The 23685-nt window shown below is 47.5% G+C and overlaps 1 protein-coding gene and 1 long non-coding RNA gene across 5 annotated transcripts in view; one reads left to right on the forward strand and one right to left on the reverse strand.

The window, feature by feature from the left end:
• LOC139046098 (uncharacterized) lies at positions 1-16522 on the reverse strand. Of its 2 annotated transcripts, XR_011505664.1 has the most exons (4): positions 16381-16522; positions 5722-5878; positions 2623-2854; positions 1-1002 (listed from the first exon to the last, which is right to left on the reverse strand). It is a non-coding gene; the product is annotated as an uncharacterized lncRNA (long non-coding RNA). The 2 variants fall into 2 exon arrangements; XR_011505660.1 differs by lacking the exon at positions 1-1002 and having other exon boundaries at positions 1784-2854.
• Positions 16381-23685, forward strand: part of NOM1 (nucleolar protein with MIF4G domain 1) — a 19302-nt gene continuing 11997 nt past the window's right edge. Inside the window, exons 1-3 of one of the 3 annotated variants that reach the window (XM_044765654.2) lie at positions 16381-17694; positions 19204-19331; positions 20707-20902. In XM_044765654.2, coding sequence (XP_044621589.2) covers positions 16498-17694; positions 19204-19331; positions 20707-20902 — 1521 coding nt within the window. In that variant the 5' untranslated portion in view covers positions 16381-16497. The remainder of the gene's footprint in view (positions 17695-19203; positions 19332-20706; positions 20903-23685) is intronic. The other 2 variants (XM_070516860.1, XM_070516859.1) reach the window with 2 other exon arrangements.

Genomic DNA, 23685 nt, shown 5'->3' on the forward strand with positions numbered 1-23685 from the left:
GATACAATTAACGTGATGATTTAATGTGTTTTTAGCCCAGAATCGTGGTGAGAGGTTTTTTTTGTAATAACGTAGAAATGAGTACACACTCGTCCGAACTGCAGAGGAATAAAAGGTTGTAATATTTTTGAGTTCTCTTGGCAGAGCGATCCATCCTCATCAATCTCACTCTGCGGGAGAACATGAGGATGTTTTTCTTCCAGTCATTCACAGCCGTTATTTAATGTAGGGGAGCAGCCACAGTCCTCATTAATATATTAACCTATGGCTCAAAAAGGCCTTGCAGTAAACCAACCGAAGACTCCTCGTGACAGGTTTATATCATAGGGCTTGGAGGTATTAGCCGTTGGAAACACTGACCTCAGCGATAAGCCTGAAGTTAATAACCAATTGAAGGAGCCTGGCCAACAAGTGAGAAAGAGGAAGTCAAGGGCTCTAGCTCCTGGAAACCGCTTACCTGCTATTCAAGAGGGACTGGTCAAAAACAGACAGGATCCGACCTTATGGTGGGATATTTTGCAGCTTCAAAAAGAATGAGCATGTTGCAAAATGGAACAAGTGCTAAATACACACTTAATGAAAAAAAAGGAAGATAGTACATATAATAAGCTCTTATTTGCTCAGCATTCTAGCGCTCAGGGGTCCCCAGAGGAACAGCTGACGCCCGGCCTGATTACCCTAAAGCAAAACCCTCCCAAGTCTCCCTGGAAACACACAGCACAGTCTCTTAATGGTCCCAGCTGTCAGTCCTGTTAAAGGAAATCATAGACCCTTGTAGAAGTGTAACTACACTGCACAGCATGTGTCCGTGGCTTCCATTTCTTTGTTTTCAAATAACTCGCAGTGCAAGGCTCTTCACACAGCAAGCCCGTGGGTCTCCATCCTGCTCACCCTGAAGTGAAGCCTGACACGACGAGCCGCGGCAGGAAGCTCCACGCCCTCACTAACATGCTGCTGCCTCTTTCTTAGCTTGAAGGTCAACAAAGAGCTAGCAGACATTTCCTGGAAAACAGAAAGATGGAGAAAGAACAAGAGAAACAAGAAAAAAGGCAACCAAGAGACCATATGTACCTATAATTCCACAGCAATTAAGAACACACACAGCGTGTTTGTAAACGCATCAACATACGTGTGTTCATACATGTACATATGTGTGTGTGTGTCTGGAAAGATACCCACTCAGATGTTAACAGTGCTACTCTCTAGGTGGTGTGAACATGATTTTTTCATTATTGCAGCTTTCTTTTTTTTCTTTTTTTTTAAAGATTTTTTATTTTTCCTTTTTCTCCCCAAAGCCCCCCCATACATAATTGTCTATTTTTAGTTGTGGGTCCTTCTAGTTGTGGCATGTGGGACGCCACCTTGGTGTAGCTTGATGAGCAGTGCCATGTCCACGTCCAGGATCTGAACTGGCGAAACCCTGGGCCACCCAAGCAGAGTGCGTGAACTTAACCATTCAGCCACGGGGCCAGCCCCTATTGCAGTTTTCAATTTTCATTTTCCAATTACATAAGTGTACAATGCTTCTGAAATTATAAAAAGTAATTTTTTCAAAATAGAAATAAATTAAACCAGTATTTTAAAAACCTAGAATGCAACAGAATAGGAAACAAAACAGAACTTCAAAAAAGACTCCACACAGTATCCTTCAGGAAACTGGGGAGAATGCATTCATAAGGCAAGAATAGGACAATATGAAAAGGAAAAAATAGAGAACAAGAGACTTTTTCTTTTTTTTGAGGAAGATGGTCCCTGAGCTAACATCTGTGCCCATCTTCCTCTATTTTGTATGTGGGATGCACCACAGAATGGCTTGATGAGTGGTGTGCTGGGTCCACACCCGGGATCCCAACCTGTGAACCCTGGACCGCTGAAGCAGAGCATTCGAACTTAATCACTACGCCACTGGGCCAGCCCCAAGAGACTTTAAGAAGAATGCTGAAACTGAAAAATCAGTAGAAAAGTTGGAAGATAGAGTTGGGAAAAAAGACAAAGAGATGAAAAATATAGGAAGCAGTAAGACTTAGAATATCAATCCAAAAAAATCCAACATCAAACCAAGAAGAGTCCCAAAAAGAGAGCACACAGAAACTGAGGGGGGGAATGTTGTTGAAGAGACAATATAAGAAATTGAGCCAAGAGGGGCCGACCCAGTGGCACAGAAGTTAAGTGTGCAACTTCCGCTTCGGTGGCCTGGGGTTTACAGGTTCGCATCCCAGGTGCAGACATAGTGCCACTTGTCAAGCCATGCTGTGGTGGGCGTCCCACATACAAAGTAGAGGAAGATGGGCACGAATTTTAGCTGAGGGCCAGTCTTCCACAGCGAAAAAAGAGGAGGATTGGCAGCAGATGTTAGCTCAGGGCTAATCTTCCTCAAAAAAATAAAAGAAAGAAAAAAAAAGAAATTGAGCCAAGAGACACAAGGCTTCAGATTGAAAGTTCTCGACACAGTAAACGAAGAAAAGACCCACTGCTCAGCACATCATATCAGAACACAGAAAGGGGCCAGAGTCAGACTGACATCTGATTTTTTATTAACAGCACTAGGTGCTAAAAAATAATGAAACATCTTCAAAGTTCTGAGGGAAAAAATTATATTTAAAATAAACTTCTGTAGCTCACCCAAACGCCAATCAAGAGCGAGGGAGAATACCATCCTTTTCAGACATGCTTTGCTTGTTTGCTTGGTTTGCTTGTTTGCTTGGTTTGCTTCCTGCCATCTCTGCCCCTTTCTGGGAAGTTATTCAGAGAGTGGGGGAGAGAGGGACACTTGCCCCTCCACTTCCAGGAGGCAGCCCTGGAGCATGATGAAGGCAGATCCCGGATAATGGCTGTGCAGCAGTCCAGGCGTTATCTACCGAAAGAGCAGAGGAAGGAAAGACTGTATCCGACCTGTCTGTGCACAGGGTCAGCTGAGGAGGAGTCCGGTGGCTGGTTGAGTTTTCCAGAAACAGGAGCTGGGATGGATTTGGATGCACAGAGATGCTGTTAGGGATCAACAAGAAGGAAGAGAAGGAAGAAGCAGGACCAGGCAGCTGTGGCGCAGGCCGAGAGCCGACAGGGAGGCCCATCAGAGGAGCCCCCCGAGTCCCCCTCCCCCAGCCTGTCACTGGACAGGGACCACCCAGGGGAGCCTGTGCCCTTAGTCAGGGAGGCTTTCTGCAGCTGAGGCCCAGCCTAAGGAGCTTCTAGTCAACGAAGTCTTGATCAGCCCCAGCGCGCTCCGTGGGAAACCGCTGGAGAGCAGAGATGAGCTCCGGGGCTTTATCAACCCGCTACAAGGTCTACCGGCACGGGTCTACAGACGCGACGCTAAGGGATGGTTCTGAAGAGTTTTCTGTTGGGGAGGAGGGCAGAGTGAGATAGTCCGAGTGTGCAATTTCCTCAAAACGAGTTAACGAAGCTTAAAGGATGTAAAAACTAAATCAATTTTTTAAGCCATTCATCACCAATACCCATTGCCTAGGCTAAGCTTCTTTTTAATGACTTTATTTTTTTAGAGGAGTTTTAGGTTTACGATAAAATTGAGAGGGAGGTACGGAGATTTCCCATGTACCTTCTATTATATATATACATGTAGGATAACAGTCCTTCATCAAATGTTTCTTTTGCAAATATTTTCTCCCAATCTGTGATTTATTTTCTAATTCTCTTGATACTGTCTTTGCAGAGCAGAAGTTTTTAATTTTAATGAAGCCCGGCTTATCAATTATTTCTTTCAGGAATCGAGTCTTTGGTGTTGTATCTGAAAAGGCATCACCAAACCCAAGAGCATCTGGGTTTTTTCTCCTACGTTATCTTTGAGGAGTTTTGCATTTTACATTTAGGTCTATGCTCCATTTTAAGTTAATTAGGCTAAGCTTTTGACAGTATATTATAGACAGCTCAAAATTAAAATTAGTAAGGTTAATCAGGATCTCGTACAGCTAACTGCATTCCTATGTCCTTTGCAGCATTACTTACAACAACCAAGATATAGAAACAACCTAAATGTCTATCAGTGGATGAATAGATGTTTAAAATGTGGTGTACACATACAATTAAATATTATTCAGCCTTAAAAAAGAATGTATGTTATATTTCGTTACACACTACAGCATGGATGAACCTGGAGGGTATTATGCTGAGTGCAGCAAGCCAGTCACAGAAGGACAAATAGTGCATGATGCTTCTTATGTGAGGTATCTAAAATAGTCAAACTCACAGAGGCAGGGAGCAGAAGGGTGGTTCCCAAGGGCTGGTGGGGGCAGGGAGAAGTATGGGGTTGTTGTTGAATGGGTATAAAGTTTCAGTTATGCAAGATAAATAATTTCTAGAGATCTGCCGTACAACATAGTGCTCATAGTTAACAATACTGTATCGTATACTTAAAAATGTGTTGAGGGTATATCTCATGTTAAGCGCTCTTAACACAGAAAGGGAGGGGCACAAGGAAACTTCTAGAGATGATGGATACATTTGTTACCTTGGTTGTGGTGATGGTATCATGGGTATGTGCACATGTCCAAACTCACCAAATTGTATATGTTAAATATGTGCATTTTTACATATCAATTGTATCTCAATAAAACCATTAAAAAGTAAAATTAAGAAGGTTACTATAATACACTCATGCTGTTACTTTTTGAAAAGAGATCCATATGCTTTAGGTATCAGCAGACCAGGTAGTGCTGGTATTTAGATAGCGTGGCTCAGGTTGTATTCTAAATGTCCAAAATCCTGAAATATATTCCTCTCCTCATGAATTACAGCTCTACCTTCCCGTTGAACAGGATTGCAGAAGTACCAAAGACAAGTTATTTTTCAAAAAAGCAACTGGAAGTTTATTTAAATACCCAACAAGTACTCAGTTATAGAGCCCTTATTCTGTTTCATTAAGTAGAGTAATAGCTAACGTTTACTGAGCAACAGGATCAAGCCCAGCTCTAAACACTTACACTTCTTATCTCGTTTAAGGCTTTGTTAAGGAATATTTAAGGGCATCCTCTTCTGTCATAAAAGAACTGAGCAACGTTCCTGGAAATGTATACCAATGGATCCACCAAATAATCAAATAAGTTAATCCATTAAATAAGATTTCTTAGTATATTATCAAATCAGACGCCACTGCTAGTCTGACAAGAATGACTATTTTGGCGTTGACGTAACTGGTATTTTACTGTTTTTCTCGACAGTAGTTGACAGTGGGTTTGTTGTTTTCTGAGGCCTTCTGGGAAGACCACAGCCTTTCTACTTTATCAGCCTGAAGGAGGATCTTGCGTTTATTTAATTTGAGAGGCCACATGACCAGATTGGCTAGGAACTATTCTAAAATCTTTAGACGTAAGGGCTGTGTAAAACAGAGCCATCTTAACATAATTAAACATGGAACTTGGTGTCAGAAGGCCATTCCTACCCACTCTGATTTTCTCAGTGACATTATGATAAAGGCAAAAGGTGCATTAAGAGCTTTGGATCTATACTGAGGTCATAAAATCTCGCCCATAGACAGATCCTGTCTAGGGAGTCACGTGCCAAAAACAGATCAATAAACGCTACAAAAAATTCTACAGTATTTCCAACCAACTGCTCTGTAATGTACCAGTGAATGTTTGCTAGTTGTTGAACACGAAAGCATTCCCGTAATTCCAGGATTAAATATACAATTTACCCAAATAAAATAATTTGTTTTCTGTTTATTTTCTTAGGAAAATTAATGGAGAAATGAAATATTAGACTTGCCTCGTTTTCCAGGATAGAATCCTGATAATAACCGCTGGTCCACACCAACCCCAGAGGGGTGCCCTTCCCCGCCTGTCGCTTGAGGCCTCCTCTCGAGCAGCAAGGGTCAAACCTGACATTGTGAAAGTCCACAGGTGGTACAGCTGCTGCCAACTGGCTAGAGAAAAGACAAAATAAGCAAACAGGTGTTAGTTGACCCTTGAAAACCTGTAAAAATGCTCTCTGAGTGACAGAACATGTACAGATTTCCATGATCCCCAGGCAGGCAGCAGACAGCTGGATCAAACCAGTACTAGCAAGTGTCCCCAAGGCGAGGGGATTTTCTGATCTGCGCCCATCTCTCCAACAGGAAGGATCACTGTCCTGGCACAGAAAGATTAACCATACATTTCACAAAGGAGACTCGAAGTTCGGGGATGTGAGACCCTGATTTACAATGGTCTCCTGATTTATTGTGGTATATTTTTAAACTACGCTGTTTAAAACACAGCTAATTTAAAAGCTAGTGTTTAGGCACCGTTTGATTGTTGCTGAAGATTTACTTTATGCTAATAAGAAAATTACTCTGTCTACAGTATTTCCAGTTTTCCAAAGCCACAATCCAATCTCCAATAAAATTGCTTGTCAGCTAATAGATACTGGTTTTCTTCTGGGTAGTTATTATTTCTTTGTCTTTTTTTTCCTCAAATGCAGTTTAAATGTTACAGGAGCAACATAAGAAGGATGCTCCATAGCAACAGCTTTGCTGGGTGAATACAAATTACAAGTATTTTTAAAGGAGCCCTTTTCACCAGCGTAACTAACACCGTTTGTGCAGCTCCTTATCTCTGACGAAGCACTTGCAAATGGCTTGTTTCAGTCGAAGGGTAGCCCACAGGTCATACAACCAACAGAACCAACAGTGTCCTTCCGCGGTGAGGACACTGACCTGCCCGACTCGGCCCAGCAAAGGAGGTGGGCCACTCTGCGATTCTGCTTGTACTCTGCAGCCTTCCCCTGCTGCCTCCTGGGTTTCGGGGACACTAAATGAATTGATATTTTTTAAAAAGCTTGGAGTAGTGCCTGACTCATGGCAAACGTGCAATAAATGTTAGCCATCCTTATTGTGACTGACACAGAAAAATTAAATTCTATCCAAGCTCATTATGTGCTAACTATCGCTAGTACAAGACTTTAGTACAACACCAGCAAATGGTTTTTTTTTTAAGACTGGCTCCTGAGCTAACAACTGTTGCCAATCTTCTTTTTTTTCCTTCTTTTTCTCCCCAAAGCCCCCCAGTACATCGTTGTATATTCTAGTTGTAGGTCCTTCTGGCTCTGCTATGTGGGATGGTGCCCCAGCGTGGCCTGATGAGCGGTGCCATGTCAGCATCCAGGATCCCAACCGGTGAAACCCTGGGCTGCCGCAGCAGAGCGTGCAAACTTAACCACTCGCCGTGGGGCCGGCCCCAGCAAATGATTTTTTTTTTTTATTGAGTTATTGATAGGTTACAATCTTGTGAAATTTCAATTGTACATTAATGTTTGTCAGTCATGTTGTAGGTGCACCACTTCACCCTTTGTGCCCACCCCCCACCCCACCTTTCCCCTGGTATCCACTAAACTGTTCTTAGTCCATAATTTTCAATTCCTCATATGAGTGGAGTCATACACAGATTATCTTTCTCTCACTGGCTTATTTCACTTAACATAATTCTCTCAAGGTCCATCCATCTTATTGCAAATGGAATGATTTTGTTCTGTTTTGCAGCTGAGTAGTATTCCATTGTATATATGTACCACATCTTCTTTCTCCATTCGTCTGTTGATGGGCACTTAGGTTGCTTCCACGTCTTGGCTATTGTAAACAGTGCTGCAATAAACATTGGGGTGCACAGGACTTTTGGGATTGCTGACTTCAGGCTCTTTGGATAAATACCCAGTAGTGGGATGGCTGGATCGTATGGTAGTTCTATTTTTAGTTTTTTGAGGAATCTCCATACTGTTTTCCATAGTGGCTGCACCAGTTTGCATTCCCACCAGCAGTGTATGAGGGTTCCTTTTTCTCCGCAACCTCTCCAACATTTGTTGCTATTAGTTTTAGATATTTTTGTCATTCTAACGGGTGTAAGGTGATATCTTAGTGTAGTTTTGATTTGCATTTCCCTGATGATCAGCGATGATGAGCATCTTTTCATGTGCCTATTGGCCATCAGTATATCTTCTTTAGAGAAATGTCTGTTCATGTCTCCAGCCCATTTTTTGATTGGGTTGTTTGATGTTTTGTGGTTGAGTTGCGAGAGTTCTTTATATATTATGGATATTAAGCCTTTGTCAGATATATGACTTGCAAATATTTTTCCCCAGTTAGTGGGTTGTTTTTTTGTTTCAATCCTGTTTTCATTTGCCTTGAAGAAGCTCTTTAATCTGATGAAGTCCCATTTGTTTATTCTTTCTATTGTTTCTCTTCTCTGAGAAGGCATGGTGTCCGAAAAGATCCTTTTAATACTGATGTCAAAGAGTGTACTGCCTACGTTTTCTTCCAGAAGCCGTATGGTTTCAGGTCTCATCTTTAGGTCTTTGATCCATTTTGAGTTTATTTTGGTGAATGGTGAAAAAGAATGGTCAATTTTCATTCTTTTACATGTGGCTTTCCAGTTTTCCCAGCACCATTTGTTGAAAAGACTTTCTTTTCTCCATTGTATGCCCTCAGCTCCTTTGTCAAAGATAAGCTGTCCATAGATGTGTGGTTTTATTTCTGGGCTTTCAATTCTGTTCCATTGATCTGTGCACCTGTTTTTGTACCAGTACCATGCTGTTTTGATTACTGTAGCTTTGTAGTATGTTTTGAAGTCAGGGATTGTGATGCCTCCTGTTTTGTTCTTTTTTCTCAGGATTGCTTTAGCAATTCGGGGTCTTTTGTTGTTCCATATGAATTTTAGGATTCTTTGTTCTAATTCTGTAAAGAATGTCATTGGGATTCTGATTGGGATGGCGTTGAATCTGTAGATTGCTTTAGGTAGAACGGACATTTTAACTATGTTTATTCTTCCAATCCATGTACATGGAATGTCTTTCCGTCTCCTTATGTCGTCATCCAATTCTCTCAGAAAGGCCTTGTAATTTTCATTGTATAGGTCCTTCACTTCCTTAGTTAAATTTACCCCAAGGTATTTTATTCTTTTTGTAGTGATTGTGAATGGTATTGTATTCTTGAGTTCTTTTTCTGTTGGTTCATTACTGGAGTATAGAAATGCTACTGATTTATGCAAATTGATTTTATACCCTGCAACTTTGCTGTAGTTGTTGATTACTTCTAACAGTTTTCCAATGGATTCTTTGGGGTTTTCTATATATAAGATCATGTCGTCTGCAAACAGCGAGAGTTTCACTTCTTCCCTCCCTATTTGGATTCCTTTTATTCCTTTTTCTTGCCTGATTGCTCTGGCCAGGACCTCCAGCAAATAATTTTTAAAGGACCTGCTAAAATTCTCCAAAGAACTGAAATGTTGCAGTGCGACTAATTAAAATTACCAAAATGAGCCCACAATTTCCCATATGAACCTCACGATCTAAGTGACTAGACTGGGGATTCCCAACTCTGCTGTTGTAAAAACGTAAAACATCTCCACTCCAAGCAACCAATGAACAGGTGTTTTCCAAAGACCTTTATGCCAGGCCCTGAGAAATCAAAGTATGGTCTGGGTCCCCGTCCTCGGAGAAACAGGTAGAAAGCATGCATCGGCCATCACCAGAGGCTCGGGCCATCGGCCATCATGAGGAACGCACTGGAGAAGATGTCGCAAAATTGTGAGTGAGGGGACATTTGGGAATGAGGAAGAAGAAACTGAAGGTCAATCTCCAAACAGAGGTCATATTTGGTTGGGCTAGATGGGTGAGAAGGTGCCACCACAAGGAAAGAGGCAGAAGCCGCTGGGCAGAGGGGAGGATGAGCTGTAAGCTGGAATGTAGCACTGGTGACCCCAGGGATGGTAGGGCAAGGAGGAGCCGCCTGAAGTGTAGAGCCATGCTATCTGCCTGCCGGCCCTGCCTCGCCCTCCCAGGAATTCATCCTCTGCTGCTGGAGCTCAGCTGCTGGAATCCTCACCAGGGGCCAGCCACACGGCTCTCTTGGGCACAGCGAGGGCTTCGGGGAAACAGAAGGAATGGAATACGACACCTCCCTTCCCAAAAGTGTGTGTGTATGTGCACATATGTGTGTGCACTCAAGAAAGAATTTCATGCTGAGGAAGGAAGAAACCAAGTTTAGGCTTAGAAAGATGGGAAGAGCACTCTACGTTGCTTAGTTCTGGATAATTGTTTGATTATTATTACTAGGTGTTTAAAAAAAAAAAAACTACTGTGTTAAGTTAGATCCTTTCAGAAGCAAACCTTGAGACAAGGATTTCCATGTATGATGTCCGAGGCCCTGCGGTGAGGCTGGGCATTGAGACAGGAAGGCAAGCACTCCCACCAGGGTGTGGAACAACCAGCTCTCCGCTGTGGGCAGCCAGGACTCGGTGGATGTGTCCAAGAGTCCTGGGATGTAGGTGGGTGAGAAGCTGGGTGTTGACATCCCCGGGTTCATCCATGATGGACGGAGGGCTGCTCCCAGTGGTGCCCACTCTCCGCACTCGGCTCCCCTCCCTGCCCCTGGTTGGACCCAGAGAGCAAGACGCTTGCCCCAGGATACCCCAGGCACATGCTGCTGGAGAACACAAAGGAGGCACCAACAAAAGTGTCTTCTACAACCTTCTTTCCCCAACTTTTCAATATTTTCTGAAATTTTTACATTGAACTTTTTCATAATAAAAAGAAAAAACATTTCCATTTAGAAAAAATAAAATATGCTGGGGCTGTGATGATATTGTCAGGGTTTCTGAAGGGAGAAGATGGTGTCTGCATTTACTTTGTGATCTGAGCAATATTACAGCGTTGGTGACTTTAGCCAGTGATGATACTAAGTAGCATTTTATGCAATTTGAAAGAGTTGCAGTCAAATTTTATCGGTTTGCTCTAATGTGAGCAAGATACAGTATCAGAAAGATAAGACAGCCGTGAGGAAAGACTAAGAGTTTTATAAGTACGTGTAAAAGCAGCAAGACATCTTGGTCTAAAGTTGATCAAAATCACAGTAGCTACAATGCATTAGGAGAGATTGTCTCATGCAAGAATATCAACAGGAAACACACTGCATCCGGGATTGCCCTGCAGGAATGCAAAATTGCCCGACCATAAAGCCTTGCACAGAAACAACAAAAACAGAGACAGTAATAAAAAGTAATGGGAAACCTTACATAACTAATGAAATAAGCTTAACTTTGATCAAGAAGGTAAAGTGATTCCATGTCGAAAATATAACTACCTTGAATTCAAGAGCATTTAGGTTATACAGGGTACAAACGGGGGAGGAATCTCTACATAACAGAAAAGTACACTGAAAATGGGGAAAAGAGTACAGAAAGAACAGGAAGAGCTAATGAAAATTAATGATGCATCTGAAATACAGCCAGAAGTAGATGCAACTTCATGTTACTCAAACGCACAAGAGCTGCCCGACGGGGCCCACGCCAGGGAACAAAGGTTTTGCGAGGACTTTGGTAATCGGGAATGAGATTGATAACCAAGTGAAAGTCACGCCATTAATAAAAAAGGGATCAATGACACAGACAAATATATTTACAGATCATTGCCTCAACTTGAGGCCTGCGAAGGCCCAGCCGTATCACTGCCTTCAAATTTATTTATAGATGAATGTCTTAATGTGATAAACAGTTGGCTTGTAAACTAAAAATACTAAAAATCACAACATATGACTTTTTTCCTTTTCTTTACTAAGAGATGTCAGCACAGGTCTGCGACCCAGGGACAACTCCTTAGTCATCTGGTGAACAGTGTCAAGTGGTGAGCTTCCCCTGCAGCTAACATCTAATAAACAACAGACTGGGCCCTGTTGACACGCTCAGCAGGGAGCCGAGTCGCACGAGAGGCTCTCCGACTAAACTGTGCTCCACCCCTTTTCCCCCATGCACACTGCTGCCGCTTCCTGCTGTCCGAGGTCGGTCCACAGAAAACCAGGACCTGCAGCTCTTGGCTCAGCCGTCCCATAGCTAATTAACACAACAAAAGGAAAAGACTGAGGACATGGTGGCTCTGAAGGGTCTTTTCTGACCCAATGTGACCCAACCTGGGTGCTCTCAGGAGTTTCTCAGTCGTTCATTCGCTCACTTGTTCATTCACCCAACAACTGTGTGAGTGCCCACCTTGAGCCAGGAATTGGAGTCGGCCTGGGGGTAGAGAAGCGCGCTGCAGGAAGGCGAGGAAGACAGACCTGAGCTCATCCCTTGGCACACAGAGAATCTAGTGTGGGAGACGGAGGGGACCACAGACTCCCACCCATGAGGGTTACTGTAGGAGCAGCCAACAGCCTCGGGAGCAGGGCAACTCTGAGCAAAGTAGCAGCTCCTCAAACAGAAAAGGGAGCGTGTTCCAGCCAGGGGGCACATCAGGGGTCAGGGGTTAGGACCTGAGTGTCCTGGCAAACCCAGGCTCCATGGAAGGAGGAGTAGGGGAGACCCAAAGGGCTCTGCCTTCCTGGCAAAGCCTTGCACTCGCTCTGCAGGCTACAGGAAGCCACGGGAAGATTTTCAGCAGGAGAACGGCAAGGAGAGATTTAGGTTAGAGCAAGCACTCCGGCAGCCAGCACAGCCAGCAAATTGGAGAGCAACAAAGGGAGCGGCCCGGCTGGAGCCTGCGCAGGGCAGCGGCCACAAAGACCAAGCAGAAGGAGACTCTGGGTCGGGGTAGACGGGGTGGGTGCTGGGGAGGATTCTGGGTTGTGGCCCCGAAGCTAGTGAAGGATGCTGAAGAAGGGGGTTTGCGGAACTTCGCAGCCAGGGGTCCCTCACTCCCAGGGCCTGCTGCAGGCTGACCTTTTACCTCTCGGACGGGCAAACAGGAAAACCTGGAGGCTCAAGGAAGTGTGGGCAGGAACAGGTGCTCACATTCTCCTTTTGAGCACAAGCTGGCACAGCTTTTCATAAGTTTGGCATTATCTGTTAATTAAAAAAAAGATACTTACACACTTTCTCTAAACAATGTCTAGGACGATAGCCTTGTGCAACACTCACACCATCCTGCACACACAGGGATGTTTGCAAGAGCATTTTTTAAAGGTGCAAAAAATACCTGTTTTTAAAAGGAAACAATAAAATATTCACCATTAGCAGATTGGTTACATAAATTACGCCCATGAAGCCACTGAAAAGAGTGAGGGATCCCTCAGCGATTCTCCGACGTTAAGGTGCCCCGAATCATCCCAGGTGGCTGTGACATGCAGATTCTGACTCGGTGTGTCTTGGGGGCCACGATGCTGCATTTCTAACAGGCTTCCAGGGAACACCGCCACCAGGCCCTCGATTACCGATGTGGAAAGAAATGTAAGCTGTATCATCAACATCAAAAGGGAAACTGCAAAGCAATATACCCTATTTTACTAAAAAATATTCATAATGCAGGTTAACATATGCGTGAAATATCCAGAAGGATATGTATTTCTGGAAGGAAGAGCTTATGGCGGACTTCCCCTTTCTACACTACATATATAACTATAATATTTCCAATTTTTGTGGTGAGCATGTTATTTTTGAATCAGAAAAAAACCAATATTTTAAAATAATAAATTGATGCATTGAAACACAAAAATGTTTGTGAACCTGAGTATTATGGACTAAACATTTGTGTTCTCCCAAATTCCTGTGTTGAATCCTAATCCCCAAGGTGACAGTGTGAGGAAGTGGGGCTTTGGGAGGTGACGAGGTCCTGAGTGTGAGGCTCCACTGCACAGGATTAGTGCCCTTGTAAAAGGGACCCCAGAGAGTGCCCTCGCTCCTTCCACCATGTGAGGACACAGGGAAAAGACGTCTGTGAACCTGGAGGCGGGTCCTCCCAGACAGTGAACCTGCCATCGCCTCGTTCTTGGACTTCCAGCCTCCAGAACTGTGGGAAATAAATGTCTGTTGTTTAAACCACACTGTTTGTGATATTTTGTTATAAGTAACCCGAACAGACTAAGACACTGAGCTAAAGGTTACACTTGAAATTGTATATTATATTACTCTTAATAGATCATTCATGCTATTATTTTTAAAGAGCTGTCAGGCAGAGCCCCAAGCAGCTATTTTTTCCAGGCTGGAGGACAAGCGTCTGATGCAGCAGGCTTCTGTCTGCCCATCAATCCTGACCCGCCTCAGCCAGGCCTGCCAGCAGCAGGGCGACCTCCTCAAAATGAGGATCTATTTAGGTCACTCCCCTACACCTGCGTCCACTTCTGCACCTGAAACACTTGACTGGCTTCCCAGTGCCCCCAGAATAAAAACAAAACATAGCACAGGTCACGAGAGCTTTCACATCCGGCCCCTGCCCACCTCTCCTACCACGTCTCTTGCACACACATGCACACACGCACGGTGCACACCAGCACACTGGCCCTGCTGCTTGCCAAGTGCCCTCTGTTGCACAGCCTCCAGTCCCTGTGTCATTGATAGACTGTTGTGAGCTTACAAACAGACGGTGATGTCTCCTCCTGCACCCCCCACCCCCACCCTCTCACCAGGGCCAGGGAAGCAGAACTTCCTCTGCACCAGGCCGTGGGCTGTGGCAGTTTGCAGGCTTGGAGACGCAGAGCTCCTCCGAATGAGAAACAGCCAGAATAACCGCCAAAGGCCTCCTTTATTAAGATCTTGAGGTTGAAAAATACCCCCAAGATTTGCCCACATTAATCCCCTGCAAAGTCTCAGAAGTGGTGGCTTCAGAGCAAGAAACCTCCACCCTGAGGGAGCCAGAGCCAGCACAGCATCTGGGGCTCGGAGTGTGAGCCAGGCACAGAGGATTCGCGGATGCCAGCTGATTCGGGAGGGCACTGACATTTACAAAGCAGTTACTGTGTCACACCCCTTCTAACCACTTTGAAGAAGAATGAACTTAATTCATGGGGTTCCTGTTAAATGGGGTAGTAGACAGGGTGACTGGCTCCCTCTCCCCAGTTAGTACCAGGCAAATTATTGAATGAGAGAGAAGCATGGGCTCCAGGGCAGAACAACAGAAGCGAGACCCCTGGAGAGATCTGGGCAGGGGGAGGGGGGCTGAGTGGGCAGCAGGCAAGCAGCAGTGGAGGCGAGCACAGGCAATGACAAGCTCTCTCATTCCTGCCCCTGCCTCTCCCTCACACAGCCTTGCACACTCATCCCCAGCCCCTCTGGGCGGAAATCAGCCACAGCCCCACCACCAGGGCATGGGACCGGGGGACCCAGGAAGGCAGGGGTGGACCAGCGCCCCAGGCACTCTTGTCTCCTGCTCCTCACCCCAGACCCCCAGGACTGGGGGCTACAGCCAGGATGACCTGTCTCCCCTGATGCTTCTTCCAGTTTAGGAGACGGCGGTCTGGGTGAGTGGATGATGCCTGGGGCTCCCCACACCCGAGCTTGTTCATCAGGTGCGGCTCACACCTCAGCCTTTGAAATACTCATCCCCAGACACAGAGGTTGATACCCCAGGCAAACAAGCCCTCACAGGCCGGTATCTGAGGAGTACAACAGCCCCAAAATACAGGTGACACAGGGGGCAACTAGCAGCAGTGGACACAGAATTGCAGAGGAGACAGACCAGGAACCTAGAGCCTACCAGAGCCACTTAGGGAGAACAGGGGAACTGGAGTAAGTTTCAACATGAAACCAAAAAAAAGAAGCTACTCCTTAAAATCTCATTAATTTTTATAACAGTCCTGTGGGATAGGACTTTGATCACCCCATTTTGCAGAGGGAGAGAGTGAGACTCAGCAAGGTTGAGCAAGGTCACACAGCTGTAAGCAGTGAGGGCAGGCTCTGAACCCAAGCCCTGCAGCCCCGGCTGTTGAACACTCCGGGTTCTGAGATTGTATTTGGTTGTCACTCTTGTCCTGCCTGAAGTTTTCTTCTGTCTTCACCACTAAGGCACGAGGACCGTCTGCTTCCACTCCTGCCTTCCCATCTACTGAATTAGTTTCCTAGTACGAATTACCTGGAAACAATGTACCACACGGTGGGCAGCTTCAAACAACAGAAATTTAAAGTCTCAGTCCTGAGGCTAGAAGCTGGAAATCAAGGTGTGAGCAGGCTTGCTTGCTCCTGGGGGCTCCAAGAAAGACCCTGTTCCACGTCTCCCCTGTAGCTTCCGGTGGTTTTGCAATCCTTGGAGTCCTTGGCTTGTAGAGGCTTCTCCCCAGTGTTTGCCTCCGATGTCACATGGCCTTCTCCCTGTGTGTGAGCCCAAATTTCCCTCTTATAGGACACCTGTCATTGGATTTAGGGCCCATCCCAATCCGGAACACCTCCTCTTAACTTGATTACATCTGCAAAGACCCTATTTCCAAATAGGGTCGCATTCACAATTTCCAGCGGACGTGAATTTGGGGGCACTAATTCATCCCAGTAGGCGTCTATCAATTGAGGAAGAAGTATGGAGCATCTTCCCAAGAAATACAGGCAACCCTAATAAAGAATAAGGTGGTCATTACAGGCACACGGAGAGATCCGAGGCCTGAGGTTGACGGAAAACAGGAAGTTTCGGAATAATAAGCTTAGTATGAAGATTCCCCTGGAAAACACACACAGAAAGCATTTCCTATGTTTCCTATGCACGTACCCGTGTAAGTGCGCACACGTCTGAAAAGATTCGGGCCATACCCGTCGTTACGGGGCCTCTTTACCGCCATCTGTCAGGTTTCCATTCATTAAACGAGAATGCACCTGCGAACTCGTTATGAAGTTCAAGGTCACCGTGTTCCGAGAGTGGGCATCCTTGGCCGCCATGCAGGCCCCTGCGTTGTCGCCCTCCCGCCAGCAGGGAGCGCCACCGCACTGCCCCGCGCCGCGCGCCGCTCTCCGCCCGGAAGCCCCGCCCCGGCGGAAGCTGGGCGTACGCACATCCTGGAAGATGGCGGCGTCCACGAGCACGGGAGCGGCGGGTCGTGGCGGCCGCCGGGAGCGCGTGGCCCGCAGGAGGCACGGGGGCGGGCCGCACCGCGGGCCGGGTGGCGGCGGGGATGGGGCCCTGAAGCGGCTGAGGCTGGCGGTGGAGGAGTTCGTGCAGGCGACCTCCGAGGGCGGGCCCCCCGGCGACTGCGCGGCGCCCCGGGCGGAGGGGCGCGGGCGCCCGGGCGGGAGGAAGAGCCGCAAGGAGCTGAGGAGGGAGAAGCGGCAGCTGAGGAAGGCGCGCCGGCTGCAGAGGGCTGCGGGCCCCGCGCAGGGCCCGGGCCCGGGAGATGGCCCAGCCGGGGGAGCGAGCGGCCCCCGGGCGGGCGAGGAGGGGGGCGAGGGCGGCCCGGCGCCCCCGCGGCGCACCCCACGGCCGCCCGCGCGGCAGCGCGCTCCCCGCGCCCCGGCCGAGGCCGCCCCAGCCCGCGCCCAGGCCAGGGGCCCGCCCGGGGGCACCGGGTCCGCCGCTGCCGCCGCCGCCCGGAAACGAGCACTTCTGGCGGCCAACGAGGAGGAGGACCGCGAGATCCGGAAGCTGGAGCGCTGCCTCGGCCTGAACAAGCGCCGGAGGAAGGGCGACGGGAGCGCCGTGCCGCTGAGCTTCGCCCGCGATGGGCTCGACTATATCCTGGGAGCCCTGGAGTCTGGGAACAGTGTGGGCTTGTATGAAAGCAGTAGTGAGGAGGAGGAGGGTGCCGGGGAGACGCTGCCCGAAAGTGACGTAGAGAGCGACCCCGAGGACGAAAGGGAGGAGGACCGGGAGGAGGATGCGGAAGAGGAAAAGGAAGAGCAGGACGCAGAGGCGGGAGCACCGAGCGAGGAGAGCGAGGAGGAGGAGGAGGAGGTAGAAGAGGAGAAGCGAAAAAAAGCCGAAGAAGCTGAAGGGAGAGCCAAGGAGAAAAGGGGTGAAAAGAGAGTCCGTTTTGCAGAAGATGAAGAAAGGAGGGAAAATTCCTCGGAGGATGTTGACACAACAGATCAGGTATCTGACATCAGCTATCATGTGAACTATCTAAGGTGTCTGGGATTTCCCTCGAAATAACAAGTGGGGGCGGAGCCTAGGGCAGGAGTGACGCAACTGATGTATTGATACTTGTTTGAGCTGAATGTGGGTAAACTGGGTTATTCTGTCTACTTTTATGTATTTAAATTTCTATAACAAAGGTTTGAGGGAGAAAGCATAACTTAATGGCTGTTCCCACCCTTGTCCTAAGGCAACATCTCCTTCCTTCACGTTTTCTGCCTCAGTCTCCAAACCTGAGTTTGGCTCCCCTCCCCACTTGCTCTCTTGTGGCCTCTGGTGTGTCCTGAGGACAGTTGCACCCCTGACTCGCCTCTGCCCTCACCTCATCCTTTTCCTGTCCATTTGCCCTGGAGTGGATCTTTCTAAAACACAAAGCTGATCTACAACACCGCCTTGGATGAAGTCTCACATCGGAGGACAAGTTCAGAATCCATGAGGTAGCAGTCCAGGGCTTCATGGGCCAGCTCCTTCCCTGTTAAAGCAGCTTCCCCTCAGGATGCACCTTGACGGCAGCCATATGGAATTGCTCGCATTTTCTTCTCCGCACCTCACTATTTCAGCATTCTGCTTCTAAATATGTTATTCCTTCTGTCTGCACAGCGTTTTCTCATTTTCTCGCTCTTGGTGTTTATCTGTTAATATCATCTGTGGGATCCTCCTCATCTTAAGTATATGAACTGTCTTTCATTTCTGTCCCTAGTGTCTTAGCACCTGGCACTTTGTGAGCCATCCCTAAATGCTATCAGTTCTTCTCTTAGGACTTTATTTTTTAACTGTTCCTAAGTTTTTTTTCAAAGCTTGTTGAGCTGTAGTGGACATACAGTCTGAACTAAGGGTGTCTCAAGAGTAACAGTTTCTGTGTAGTACATGAATGTGCTTTCTCCAACTAAATTTAAACTCTGAAACAAGGGTCACGCCTTACAAATGTTTGTCTCCTAAAGGCTTGTCACTTAGGTGCCCAGGGTCAGTGATAATGATTTCTAACCCTCCCAGTTGGTAATCTAGGGAATGCTGAGCAGTGGATTGGTTTTGATTTTATCATGTAAGTTTAGATGTTAGTTTTGAACAAGTTTGAAGTTATCTTAGAACACTTTTCCTCCAAAACTGGTGGTACATTTGATTTAGGTGTTTGTGTTCTGCCTGCCTGCCGTAAATTAAGCCTGGGTAAAAGTGTAGGCTGTAGGCTGGGTTGGGCACAGCCAGATCTGAAGAACTCCAGAGGGAAAACACGGTGGTGAAGTGTATTGCGTTAACGTAAATGAAGACGTCCAGCAGACTGGGGCTAGAGTGCTTGCCCAGAACATACTAGGCCCTCAGTAAATGCCTGATATTTAGTGGACAGCAATGGTCAGTAGCTACAGCTTCTACCAGCTCTTGGGAATTTAATATCTAAAGGTGACTATAGCAAGGGGAAAAGTGGAATTTGTTCAAAATAAGCTTCTTATAGTTCATTTCTGTCCTTTCCAGCAGAGTCTGTGTGAAAATGGTGGAAAATACATCCCACCTCATGTGCGGCGAGCTGAGGAGACAGCAGATGCCCAGAAAAAGGAAGAACTGGAGAGGCTAAAGAAACACGTCAAAGGTCTCATTAACAGGTGGCCTCGCAGTGTTGTTACATTGTGTCATTCAAAGAGATTGTCTCTTTTCTAAAACTATGAAAACTACCCCAGAAATTAAACCATAAGTGACAGGGGCGGGGACTGCAGCTGTTGACTGGCTCCTTTCTGTTCCAGCCAGACCTGGAAAAGCAGGATGGCCGCCTTTTCTGTTTGGTGCTTTGAATTCTTAGAGTTTGAAAGCAAGGCAGGTGCCCGTGTGGTTATTCTGAGAAGTCCCAGGAATGGGGTGGAGTCGTGGTCGGTCCCAGGAGCAGTGGTGGCAGGACCCGTCCTCCTCCCTGCAGAGGCGAGTGCACGGCCCTGCGGTGGCACTCCCAGTCAGGAACACGGTCTTCCGTCCCCCTTGCTCATCACTCCTGTTTGCGTGTGTGCGGCTCTATGCAGCATCTCGCACAGGAAGCTCCTGGGACCTACCGCACAGCCAAGACAGAACTGTCCCAGCACACGCGGCTCTCTTGTGATACCCGTTATGAGCACTACACCATTGTTTTTCTTTATTATTTCTCTTCAATTAAAACAAAAGTAGGGGCCGGCCCGGTGGTGCAGCGGTTAAGTTTGCACATTCCGCTTCTGGGCGGCCCGGGGTTTGCCGGTTCGGATCCCAGGGGTGGACATGGCACCGCTTGGCAAGCCATGCTGTGGAAGGCGTCCCACATATAAAATAGAGGAAGATGGGCACAGATGTTAGCTCAGGGCCAGTCTTCCTCAGCAAAAAGAGGAGGATTGGCAGTAGTTAGCTCAGGGCTAATCTTCCTCAAAAAAAAAAAAAAATTAGAAAAAGAAAAAAAAACTCTTTCCATGGTCCATCCTGGAATTTTACCAAACGTGTTGCTTTGGTGTTCAGTGTTAGCACAGGAACAGTGCATAATCTTCCATGTGCATGTATATCCTTCCCTCCCCTTTCAGGAAACCAAGCACCCTCTTATCAGGGTTAGGAACTAAAGGTATTTATGGCAACAAAAAATTGGAAAAGTTGTCCTTTTTCCTAACAGCACATACTGATGTGTCTGGGATGGTTCCCTGCCTCTGCCTGGGGACGTCCTGTCAGGATGCCAGTGGAGCGTCCTCATTACAGTCTCAGTGGCCTGAAGGAGAATCCTGCATGTGCCTCTCTGTGGCCACATTTCAGCTGGAAAGACGACAGTTAGATCATTTCAAGGTTCCACAGGATTATGTGTTACATAGGGTACATGCTAGGTTATGGGGGCAGGACAAGAATTGTTCATGGGTCGTGTGTACATAGAATAGGATGTATTGGTAGTATTGACAATTTTTTCGTTTTTTTAAATTGTCCTGAGAAATAATTCCTAGTTTGAAACATCCTTGCTGCTGTCTTTACGATCGTTGGCAGGTTGAGTGAAGCGAACATGGCCTCCATAAGCGGACAGCTGGAGGAGCTGTACATGGCCCACAGCAGGAAGGACATGAGTGACACTCTGACAGCCGTCCTGGTGAGCGCCTGCGCCCCGGCTGCGACCATGCCCAGCAGGCTGGTGATGGAGCACGTCCTCCTGGTCAGCATTCTCCACCGCACGGTCGGGATCGAGGTGGGGCTCCCTTCTCTCCAGTCTGGTGACGTGTCTACAGGATGCTTGTTTTAGTGACAGGCCTGATAAGGTCGATACTTGTCACTCTAAACGGCATTCCAGAAATCACTTGATTTTGGTCAACTTTTGCTTTTGTGTTTGGTCCATTCTAACATGTCTTTATTATTCTATTAGTTTATCTTCCTCCGGACTGACACCTTGGACTTGAGTTCATTTTCTGTGTATTCTTTGTATTCCGTTACTGTTAGTGACTTATTCCAGATGTTCAGAGTACAGATGTTTGTATGGTCTCACTACCACAGTATTCGTATTGGGTGGGAGGTCGTTCCTTCATAAGTAAGAGGGCTAGCAGAACGTGAGGTATTAAGGGAGAGACAGGGCCTAGGCTTGGAGCCGCCTGGGCCGCTGCCAGGGGGGGCGCAGAGCTCCCCATGTTCTCTTCTGTTAGTCGGGCTGCAGCTGCTTCCCGTCGGGCCTTTGTCAGGATTAAATTGGATGACATACATAAAGCACCTGCATGACGCCTGGTGTCAAGTAGGTGTCCCCACTCCTCCGGGGTGCTTCATCCTTGCCTGGTGACCCCCGGGGTTAGTGTCAGCCAGGCCCGGTGGTGACAGCTCTGGTTCCACAGTCTCACACACCTCTGGGGTTGTCTTCTGTCACCTGATAGGGTGAAATCATAACCTTCCCAGTTAGTATTCCCTTCCCTCCACGTGGCTGATTCCAGGTGCTTGAGGGAAATCAGTCTGATGCCAGGAGTTTATACTGGAGTGGGCGAACGGGTGGGCGATGAAGCGCACGAGGCTTGCTTTTCCCAGGTGATGTTTGTGTTCGGTACACGCACTCGTTGACCCCTTTGGATCTTTACGTGGTACATACAGTATCTTTTAATGTTAGCTTTTAGTTTCTTTCCCTTATGATGGCCCTCGCCCCGAGAACAGGCCTTGGCAGCAAGGCCTGGCTGAGAGGCTGGTCACTGGTGTGAGTCTGCCCACTTGCTGTCTTACATCAGGTCCTCAGGTCTCCTAGCAAGATGAGCAGGGCAGATGTTTATTTAACCGCCTGTGCAACTGCAGCAAAGCCACGAATTGCCGTGCGATGTTGCCGAGTTCTGTGCCAAGCACTCTGGCCCTTGTCTTCAGCTCTGGGCTGGCCACCAGCTGCCACAGCACCCTTCACTCAGCTCGTCTTCCTGGTGTTTGCTCTCAGTCACAATCTTAAAGTCATTTGGAGTCTGAGAGAGTGGACCTGTCCAGGGATTACTTTAGAATCCTCAAATTTGCGAAAAAAGAATCCTCGTTCATGTGTTAGGGCTCTGTGGTGAGAGCAGCAGGGTACGTGGGGAGGATGCTACCCACGTCCAGAGCGCGGCTGTACTGTGTGCCGCTGTGGCCTGGGGAGCTCTGCCTCCGTGTCTTCCTCTGTAGAGTTGGTTTAGTGAGTTTTACGTGTAGTGTGTCTCCAGGAGCCTGGCCCATGTAGCTGCTCAGAAAAGGTTAGTCCTGATTGACTTCTGCACGATACAGAAGGGCGTTTTCAGGTTGAAATTCCGCTCTTCCTCCCACGTTCTCCTCACTGGCCTTTCCTGCCACTGCAGGCTTCATCGCTCTTCGTAGAGAACCTTCTGAACCACATTTCTCTCATCTAGCCGTAGTCACATGGTGGGACTCTTGAACGATGGAGCCTTTGGGGCCTCCTGGGCATTGGTAGGCAGGGACAGAAGAGAGAGGTGTAGGCCCCGGGTCTTCTGAGCGGCAGGACTCTCCTCAGCTACCTCCTCACCAGCGATTTAGGGCATCGCTCTTCTGAAGTAGCTTTTATCTCTAAGAGCTGTGCTCTCACATGACGCTGAGTCCTTCTCTCCATCGAAGTGTGATGGCATCACAGACCCGGTCCTGGTGCCCTGTGATGGCCGTGATCCAGTGCTGTCGTAAGGCTCTTAGGGCACCCCGTCCCCCTGGATCGTGCCACGGTGCTTCATAATCAACACGGTCTCACAGCAGATGGCATTTCATGGAGTTAGAGTAAGAGCTGTGGGCCGTGACCGCCCACAGCATATCAGGAATTCCTGGACCTGAGAACATGGGATTACTCATGAAACCTTCACTGACAGCATGAAAGGCGCTGAAATGGCTCATTCCAGGGAGTCGTCATGGCGCTTTAGCTGATGACGTCCACTAGAATTTCTGCCCGCGTCTGATGAGCTCTCAACGCTGGTTCCATAAACAACTTCCAGTTCTAGAAAGAAAAACATCCTCACAGGAGTTCATGGAAGGAGAAAAGTGAGTTACGGAGACCATGATGTCATCACCGAACTGCTTCTGAGTCATTTAAAAATCAAAAGTCAGGTCTTTGGTCACGAAGCACACGGTGTTGATCATGCTGTTGCTCATAGCGATACGCTCTGTGACGTAGCAGGCGGTGAGGTGGTGCTTGTCCTTCACAAACACAGTGGGGCAGAAGTCGCGCACGATGGTGAAACCGTAGGAGGGCGCCCAGCACAGCACGGAGGCCGTGAGGATGCATATGAGCACCAGAACCGTCTTCCGGCGGCAGTGCTGCCGCTTCCAGATCTGCTCGGTCTGGAGACCAGACATGGCCTTGAACCACAGCTCCGAGAGATCCTGGCGTAGCACAGGGTCATGGTGACCACGGGGCCCATGAACTCGGTGCCAAAGAGGAAGTAGGACTTGTAGTAGAGCCGCTGGTGCACTGGCCAGATCTGACCACAGAAGATCTCTTCCTGGCCTTTGACAATAAAGAGGACAGTTTCTGTTGCGAAG

The sequence above is a fragment of the Equus asinus genome, chromosome 1, assembly GCF_041296235.1.
Source record: "Equus asinus isolate D_3611 breed Donkey chromosome 1, EquAss-T2T_v2, whole genome shotgun sequence".
NCBI classification, from domain to species: domain Eukaryota; kingdom Metazoa; phylum Chordata; class Mammalia; order Perissodactyla; family Equidae; genus Equus; species Equus asinus.